Raw genomic sequence first — 10,216 nt, 5'->3', positions numbered from 1 at the left:
GGTTACCAGTGGGAAGAGGAAAAGGCGAAAGGGCAAGTTAGGGGTAGGGAATTAAGAGGCACAAATTACTATGTATAAAAGGGTACATTAAACAGCACAGGGAATACAGCTAGTATTTTATAATAACTTTAAATGCAGTATAAATTATTGAATCACCGTGTTGTACACCTGAAGCTATTATAACATTGCAAATCAACTAAACAATTAAAAAAATAATTAAAAGCCAGTTTGATCCTAAAAAAAAGTCCAAAATGCCTTAACCAATGGGTAAATGCAATAGTTATAATTAAGATGGTCATTTAATCCTTTTAATCTCTGAAATAGAAGAGCTACAAATCTGTTTTTTCTACACAGTGACCTTTGTAGGAAAATAAAACATAGTATACACAAACCTCACCATTTGCTAGCACCTAACTTAATCAAAGTTAGATGACTGGAAAACACAACAAATCTTTCATACTTTCAAGGTCAGTTTCTAAATTTGACATCTTAGACTGGAGTTGGCCTTACCCAGGAATTTAAGGTCAGGGTTTATGAATCTAAGGAAAGGGTTGGAGATCTGAAAACACAACAGAAAAATCCTTCATTCTTTCAAGGTTAGTTTCTAAACTTGACATCTTGAATTGGAGATGGCCTTACCCAGGAACTTAAGGTCAGAGTTTATGTTAAGCAGGACCTCAAATCAAGTTTAGAAACAAGCAAATCTTTAATCCTGTATTTAAGGGGATAGTTTGAGAGGAAAGGTCAGAAAAACAGATCAACCTCCTGTTGTGTAAACATGAGGCTGCCATTTGTTTTACATACTGCATGAAATATGCCTGTTTGGTGTTCAGTGTCTTCTATCTATTTTAATCCCTGTGTCTGGGCAAATGTGCTTATATTAGAAAACTCCATGAGGGCAGGAAATTTAGCTTTTCTTTATCATAAATCATCTGATTTAACTCCACTTATCTAAGAGTGTGGGGCCTGGTGTGCCCAGTTGCTGGCCAAAAAGTATACTTATTGACTGACAGATTGTCCATAAATCACATATTGGTTTGTAAAGAATGGAATAGTTGACAAAATTGTTTTATGCATCAATGCAAGCTATCTTCATAAGCATCTCATGAGTCAGCTGAACAAGTATTATCAGTCTTACAAATTGACAGACATGACTAGAACCCAAATGTTAGTCTCCTTTCAGGTATCACTGATACGTATGCACCTATTTCTGCAACAGGTGACTGAATGAATAAAGTTCAATCAACAGTAAGATTCAACCACTCTGTTCCCGAAGTCCTAAAAATAAATTGCTGTTCATCTAAGTTAAATGAGATATCCTAAGGACAGGAAAATTTCAGATAAACTTCAGGGGGCAGGGAGAGGAAATAGTAAGACAGGGTTCGCTCAGGCCAGAGCATTGGAATTGACAAAATTCTAACCAGGGGTGAAAATAACAAAGAATAGAGGACAAATGCTATTTTTCTTCTAGTATAAATAGAAAAAAAATTTTTTAATCTCTTAATAGACTTTTCAAAGAATAAAGAAAGCTTCATTTTGCTTTAAGCCAAGAAACATTTCATAGCATACATTTTCCAAATTGCATATGATTACCTTGAAGCACCCATTCAAACTCCATTAAATGTTTTGTTTTCCTTAGTTTAAAACCATTTGGTAAGTATGTAATGATGTAAGAAGTGAAATTTTTCAAACATAAAATATAATAGCAAGAAATACATAATGAGAATTTCACCATTTCCATTACACTTGCTAGATTGATACAAGGCAAAAAGAAATGGGATTGTCTTGGGTATGATGAAATTTTAAAAGATACAAAGGTACATATTATTAGAAAATGATGACAGAGAGTAATCTAGAAAATATCAAAAATAAATGGATAGGTTTCTTTTGAGAGGGAAAAAAAGAGTCCAATTAGGAAACCTGAAGGCTAACCTGATTGGAAACTATGTCCAAGGGGCTCTCTGGTTATCACTTACTTCCTATTCAGGCCTCCAGGGTAGATCACTGTCAGGAATGTCCCTTTAAATGAAAAAAAAAAAAAAAGACACACATGCCAACTAACCAAGACTCCTGAATCCAATCATATATTCCCCAAGGTTAGAAACACCACTCAGGAAAAATAAAAAGGACAATCAGTTCAGTTCAGTCGCTCAGTCACAACCGACTCTGCAACTCCATGAATCACAGCATGCCAGGCCTCCTGTCCATCACCACCTTCCGGAGTTTACTCAAACTCATGTGCACTAAGTCGGTGATGCCATCCATCTCATCCTCTGTCGTCCCTTTCTCCTGCCCACAATCCCTCCCAGCATCAGGGTCTTTTCCAATGAGTCAACATCTCACATGAGGTGGCCAAAGTATTGGAGTTTCAGCCTCAGCATCAGTCCTTCCAGTGAACACCCAGGACTGATCTCCTTTAGGATGGATTGGTTGGATCTCCCTGCAGTCCAGGGGACTCTCAAGAGTCTTCTCCAACACCACAGTTCAAACGCATCAATTCTTCGGGCGCTCAGCTTTCTTTACAGTCCAACTCTCACATCCATACATGACTACAGGAAAAACCATAGCCTTGACTAGATGGACATTTGTTGGCAAAGTAATATCTCTGCTTTTTAATATGCTATCTAGGTTGGTCATAACTTTCCTTCCAAGCAGTAAGCGTCTTTTAATTTCATGGCTGCAGTCACCATCTGCAGTGATTTTGGAGCCCAAAAAATGAAGTCTGACACTGTTTCCACTGTTTCCCCATCTATTTGCCATGAAGTGATGGGACCAGATGCCATGATCTTAGTTTTCTGAATGTTGAGCTTTAAGCCAACTTTTCACTCCCCTCTTTTACTTTCATCAAGAGGCTTTTTAGTTCCTCTTCACTTTCTGCCATAAGGGTGGTGTCATCTGCATATCTGAGGTTATTATATTTCTCCTGGCAATCTTGATTCCAGCTTGTGCTTCTTCCAGCCCAGTGTTTAATACTAATGCTTTTTTAATTTAAAATTTTATCACAACTCTCTCTTAACTTCCTTTCAGCTCCATTTGTGAAAATGCATGTAAAGTCTGAGTCGAATGGTATCCTTTTCAAATTTTTCCTTAAATCCCTGAAAATCTGACTTTTGAAACTTGGGAATGTGAAACTAGGACAAGGGAATACTGAGGACCCACTTTACTTGCTTGCTTCAATCGCAGGCCTAGACTAAGAAGAAACCGTTCAATGAAAATGAGAGGGATGTCTGCAATAGTATAATGCTTAATATTGACTTCTACCCTGTCCTGTCCCAGGAAAGGTCAGGAACAGTTTAGGGAAGAATAAGACGAGAGGTAGAAAACTTAGGAGGAAGAGGAAACTTCCTAAATTTTTAGGAAAACCTGCTAGGTTACCCATAGAGTTCATGTGTTCAGATCATGCATTTGTGTAACCAGCATCAGCATCTTCAAATGCCTTGCACTTTGTCATCTGTGTTCTCTTGCAACTACTTCCCTTGGATATCTTTAGACTTTCCAAGACCAGTCTTCCTTGCCTGTGCCCATGAGGGACTGGCAAATTAATTAAGAGTTTCTGAACACTATCTTTCATCTATATCTAGTTAGAAGTGTGTGCATGTGTGGTCTTTAATGGAACAATAATAAATTTGTGAAGACCCTTTATTGTTTTTTTAAATTTGCCTTTCCAACAGATCCTATGCAAAGGATCATGACTAGTTCCTCATACATTCAAACCACTAGTTTTTTAAAGTGTTAACATAAATTTAGAAAATATTATCCAAAAGTATTTCACATTGACTAAATTAGTATGTATGTAGCTCAAATACTTAAAAAGAGCTTTAACAAATATCATTCACAAATACTCTGCTGTCAATTTGAGCATAAAAATGTAACTTTGTTTAGTTAGTAAGTGGTTGATAGCTGTCCACTCTCTGCAGAAGTGTTTCTGAATATCCAGGGGAATAATACCTGAAAAAGAAAATTTTCTATTAGATCTTTGTGAAAAGATTTAGCACAGTAGGCACAAAAGATTCAATGTAAGATGCTTATCTGAAATAATTCTTTGAATGAAATCTCTAATACACCAACCAATTATACTGCAGGAATGCTCTGTGTATGAGGTTAGAAATGATCAAGGAAGAGAATACCAGTTCATAAGACTGTACCAGAAACACAGCAAAACATTTAAGGAGTATCAGTGCAATGGCAAAGAAAGGGTATTTTCAAAGTAGCCAGAGTATTGGATCTTCAGCATCAGTCCTTCCAATGAATATTTAGATTGATTTCCTTATAGCTGACTGGTTTCATCTCCTTGCAGTCCAAGGGACTCTCAAGAGTCTTCTCCAACACCACAGTTCAAAAGCATCAATTCTTCAGTGCTCAGTTTTCTTTATGGTCCAACTCTCACATCCATACATGACTACTGGAAAACCATAGCTTTGACTAGATGGACCTTTGTCAGCAAAATGATGTCTCTGTTTTTTAATATGCTATCTAGGTTGGTCATAGCTTTTCTTCCAAGGAGCAAGCACCTTTTAATTACATGGCTGCAGTCATCATCTGCAGTGATTTTGGAGCCCAAGAAAATAAAGTCTGTCACTGTTTCCATTGTCTCCCCATCTATTTGCCATGAAGTGATGAGACCGGATGCCATGATCTTCATTTTTTGAATGTTGAGTTTTAAGCCAGCTTTATCACTCTCCTCTTTCACTTTCATCAAGAGGCTCTTTAGCTCCTCTTTGTCTTCTGCTATAAGGGTGGTGTCATCTGCATGTCTGAGGCTATTGATATTTCTCTCAGCAGTCTTGATTACAGCTTGTGCTTCATCCAGCCCAGCATTTCGCATGATGTACTCTGTATATAAGTTAATAAGCAGGGTGACAATGTACAGCCTTGATGTGCTCCTTTCCCAATTTGAAATCAGTCTGTTGTTCTATGTACAGCTCTAACTGTTGCTCCTTGACCTGCATACAGATTTCTCAGGAGGCACACGGATCACAGCCTTGTCTAACTCAATGAAACTATGTGCCATGCCATGTAGGGTCACCCAAGACAGACAGGTCATGGTGGAGAGTTCTCACAAAACGCAGTCTACTAGAGAAGGGAATGGCAAAGCACTTACTATTCTTGTCTTGAGAACCCCATGAACAGTATGAAAAGGCAAAAAGATATGACACTGAAAAAGATGAACTCCCCAGGTCAGTAGGTACCCAATATGCTACTGGAGAAGAGTGGTGAAATAACTCCAGAAAGAAGAAGAGATGGAGCCAAAGCAAAAACAACATCCAGTTGTGGATGTGACTGGTGGTGGAAGTAAAGTTCAATGCTGTAAGGAACAATACTGCATAGGAACTGGAAAGTTAGGTCCATGAATCAAGGTAAATTGGAAGTGGTCAAACAGGAGATGGCTGTTTTAGGAAACAGTGAACTAAAATGGACCAGAATGGGTGAATTTAATTCAGATGACCCTTATGTCTACTACTGCAGGCAAGAAACCCTTAGATGAAATGGAGTAGCCCTCATAGTCAACAGAAGAGTCCGAAATGCAGTACTTGAGTGCAGTCTCCAAAATGACAGATGATCTCTGTTCCTTTCCAAGGCAAACCATTCAATATCACAGTAATCCAAGTCTATGCTCCAGCCACTAATGCCAAGAAGCTGAAGTTGAAGAGTTCTATGATGACCTACAAGACCTTCTAGAACTAACACCAAAAAAGATGTCCTTTTCATCTTAGGAAACTGGAATACAAAAGTAAGTAGGTCAAGAAATACTTGGAGTAACAGGCAAGTTTGGCCTTGGAGTACAAAATGAAGCGGGGCAAAGGTTAATAGATGCTGGTCATATGAAACACCCTCTTCTGACAACACAAGAGATGACTCTACCCATGAACAACACCAGATGGTTAATTCCGAAATCAGATTGATTATATTCTTTGCAGCCAAAGATGAAGAAGCTCTATACAGTCAGCAAAAACAAGACCGGGAGCTGACTGTGGCTCAGATCATTAACTCATTGGCAAATTCAGACTTAAATTGAAGAAAGTAGGAAAAACCACTAGACCATTCACATATGACCTAAATCAAATCCCTTATGACTATACAGTGGAAGTGACAAATAGATACAAGGGATTAGATCTGATAGACAGAGTGCCTGAAGAACTATGTATAGAGGTTCGTGACATTGTACAGGAGGCGGTGATCAAAAGCATCCCCAAGAAAAAGAAATGCAAAAAGGCAAAATGGTTGTCTGAGGAGGGCTTACAAATAGCTGAGAAAAGAAGAGAAGCTAAAGGCAAAGGAGAAAAGGAAAGATATAACCATCTGAATGCAGACTTCCAAAGAATAGCAAGGAGAGACACAAAAACCTTCCTAAGTGATCAATGCAAAGAAATAGAGGGAAACAATAGAATGGGAAAGACTAGAGATCTCTTCAAAAAAACTAGAGATACCAAGGGAACATTTCATGCAAAGATGGGCCTAATAAAGGACAGAAACGGCATGGACCTAATAGAAGCAGAAGATAATTAAGAAGAGGTGGCAAGAATACACAAAAGAACTATACAAAAAAGATCTTAACGACCCAGATAACCACAATAGTGTGATCACTCACCTGGAGCCAGACATCCTAGAATGCGAAGTCAAATGAGGGCCTTAGGAAGCATCACTATGAACAAAGCTAGTGGAAGTGATGGAATTCCAGTTGAGCTATCTCAAATCCTAAAAGATGATGCTGTGAAAGTGTTGTACTCAATATGCCAGCAAATTTGGAAGACTCAGCAGTGGCCACAGGACTGGAAAAGGTCAGTTCTCATTCCAATCCCAAAGAAAGGAAATGCCAAAGAATGTTCAAACTACCACACAATTGCATTCATCTCACATGCCAGCAAAGTAATGCTCAAAATTCTCCAAGCCAGGCTTCAGTGGTACATCAACTGAGAACTTCCAGATGTTCAAGCTGGATTTAGAAAAGGCAGAGGGACCAGAGATCAAATTGCCAACATACACTGGATCATCAAAAAAGAGAATTCCAGAAAAGCATCTACTTCTGCTTTATTGACTACACCAAAGTCTTTGACTGTGTGGATCACAACAATAAATATATGACACAATAAATGGATAAAAAAACTAGCAAGTGTAATTTAAAATTTTCTAAAACACTTGGAATAATTAAACCTCCTAAGATGTTTTCTCCAGAGAAAACCTAACCTTCAAGACTTACTTTATCCTTTGTTAATTATCTTTATCTATCCTCAGGTGCTTGACTTAAAAACTCATAATTTATGTTACATTAATTTCTTCCACATTTTGTCAAGTTACTGTGGATAGAAGAGCTGTGTTTTCTCACTAGTGTGCTTACAAGCAGTCATGGATAAACATCTACATACATGCATACATAAAGAGCTACATTAAAGAATATTTCTCCACCAAAGACTTGTGTGAGTGCTCAGTCGCTCAGTTGTGGCCAACTCTTTGCAACCCCACAGACTTTAGCCTGCCAGGCTCCTCTGTCTGCTATACAGCAAAGTGACTCAGTTATATACATATAGATGTTCTTCTTTTTATATTCTTTTCCATTATGGTTTGTCAAAGGACATTGAATATACTTCCCTGTGTTATACAGTAGGACCTTGTTGTTTAAACATCCCATGTAATAGTTTATGTCTGTAAATTCTACCTCCCAGTCTTTCCCCACTCTTGGCAACCCAAGTCTGTACTCTATGAATGTGAGTTTATTTCTGTTTTATAGATAGGTTCATTTGTGACATATTTTAGATTCCACATATAAGTGATATCTTATAGTATTTGTCTTTCTGATTTACTTCTCTTATTATGATAATCTCTAGTTGCATCCATGTTGCTGCAAACAGCAATGTTTCATTCTTTTTTATGGCTGAGTAGAAAAACATCTACTTCTGCTTTATTGATTACACCAAAGCCTTTGACTGTGTGGATCACAACAAACTGTGGAAAATTCTTCAACAGATGGGAATACCAAACCACCTTACTTGCCTCCTGAGAAATCTGTATGCAAGTCAAGGAGCAACAGTTACAACCAGACATAGAACAATGGACTGGTTCCAAATTGGGAAAGGAGTACCTCAAGGCTGTATATTGTCACCCTGCTTATTTAACTTATATGCAGAGTACATCATGTGAAATGCTAGGTTGGATGAAGCACAAGCTGTAATCAAGACTGCTGAGAGAAATATCAATAGTCTCAGACATGCAGATGACACCACCCTTATAGCAGAAGGCAAAGAGGAACTAAAGAGCCTCTTGATGAAAGTGAAAGAGGAGAGTGATAAAGCTGGCTTAAAACTCAACATTCAAAATATGAAGATCATGGCATCCAGTCCCATCACTTCATGGCAAATAGATGGGGAGACAATGGAAACAGTGACAGACTTTATTTTCTTGGGCTCCAAAATCACTGCAGCTGGTGACTGCAGGCATGAAATTAAAAAGGTGCTTGCTCCTTGGAAGAAAAGCTATAAATACCAACCTAGACAGCATATTAAAAAGCAGAGACATCACTTTGCTGACAAAGGTCCATCTAGTCAAAGCTATGGTTTTCCAGTAGTCATGTATGGATGTGAGAGTTGGACCATAAAGAAAACTGAATGCTGAAGAATTGATGCTTTTGAACTGTGGTGTTGGAGAAGACTCTTGAGAGTCCCTTGGACTGCAAGGAGATAAAACCAGTCAATCCTAAGGAAATCAATCCTGAATATTTATTAGAAGGACTGATGCTGAAGCTGAAACTCCAGTACTTTGGCCACCTGATGCAAAGAACTGACTCACTGGAAAAGACCCTGATGCTGGGAAAGATCGAAGAAAGGAGGAGAAGGGGACAACGGAGGATGGTTGGATGGCATCACCAACTCGATGGACATGAGTTTGAGCAAGCTCCAGATATTGGTGAGGACAGGGAATCCTGGCATCCTGCAGTCCATGGGGTTGCAAAGAGTAGGACATGACTGAGTAACTGAACTGAACTGAGTATTCCATCAACATCTCCTTTCTATCTGTAATAGCAGTAATTTGTAATTTGTAATAATAGTCTCATTGATATGAATGTGAGCATAAGGCAGAGAAACAATATTCAGGGAACTATGAAAATCAAACACTTTCTATTAACAGTTGATAATTTACTTTGAACTCTGTTTTGGGGTACTCTTTAGTAAAGCACATATTAAATTAGTACAGAAATGTCTCAAATGACATTTTAGTTTCATTTGGAAAAGTATGTGTCAATCAGAACATCATTTAATTTGAAGGATAAAAGAGATCGAGGGAGAAGCAGAAGTATATTTCAGTCTTTTGTGCTATTTCAAAGTCCACATTTTCACATAGTGGATAGAAAAATCTTAATTTGAGAATAGAAAAACAGAATAACATTGACCTTCCCAAAGTCCACTTTTCCTACCTTACTATTTCTTCTGGGTAACAGTTGTTAATGCTGTTGATATATTCTTGAAGGAGAGATCCAGGTTCTGCTTTTATCTCTTGCACCTTTTTAAGTCCACCACTTGTTACAAAAAGTCGTCGAGCTTTGCTATCATGTGGCAGCACCTTGAAAAGTGAAGCACATAAAAGTGTCAGCTTTTCTTTTCCAAGCTGGATTTTTACTCTTGAAAAGCAATAATATATGAGGAAATGAAAAAGAGAATTTATGTCTAATGTACCTGGAACATAATGAGCCTAAATTTGCAAATGATTCCAAGAAAAATGCAGCCTTTTTGGAAATGTATCAACTTGGTATGCTGTGGAGATGGAATAAAGCCAATGAACAGAAGCAAAGGTAATAGAGATCCAACTGTATAGGTATGATATGCAACAGTGGCCGTCCTTTGCTTACAGCCATTCAAGGTCTCTCCCAAGTTAAAGGCAAGATCCTTAACAAGGCGCAGAGGGTCTTCTGTGACTCAGGTCCTAAATACCTCTCCGAAGTCCTTCCATACCAACCTCTACACTAAATTGTGTTTCAATAACCTCAAAGGTTGCGTCTGAAGCATGTTTTGCTTTGCCTATGCTGCTTCCTCCTCTTCGAAATCCCTTCTGCCCTCCCACACACTTCTCCCATTACTTGGGGGTAACTTCCTTTAAGAAACTTTCTCTGGGACCCCCCTACTCTCTTTCCCAGGCTGAGCTGGGTGCATTTCTTCTCTTAAAGCATTCTGTTAGACCCCTTTCAGTGCACTCGCCACATAATAGTTTAACTATCAGGGACTTCCCT

The 10,216-nt window shown here is 38.4% G+C and overlaps 1 protein-coding gene across 1 annotated transcript in view; it reads right to left on the bottom strand.

Annotated features, from left to right (window-relative positions):
* Positions 3,626–10,216, bottom strand: part of SPAG6 (sperm associated antigen 6) — a 58,715-nt gene continuing 52,124 nt past the window's right edge. Inside the window, exons 10-11 of the mRNA XM_018057089.1 lie at positions 9,407–9,552; positions 3,626–3,948 (exon numbers count right to left, since the gene is read on the bottom strand). Coding sequence (XP_017912578.1) covers positions 3,879–3,948; positions 9,407–9,552 — 216 coding nt within the window. The 3' untranslated portion in view covers positions 3,626–3,878. The remainder of the gene's footprint in view (positions 3,949–9,406; positions 9,553–10,216) is intronic.

The sequence above is a fragment of the Capra hircus genome, chromosome 13 (genome assembly GCF_001704415.2).
Source record: "Capra hircus breed San Clemente chromosome 13, ASM170441v1, whole genome shotgun sequence".
NCBI lineage: Eukaryota > Metazoa > Chordata > Mammalia > Artiodactyla > Bovidae > Capra > Capra hircus.
Note: the sequence above shows the minus strand (reverse complement) of the source record. Positions and strands in the feature narration are given on the sequence as shown.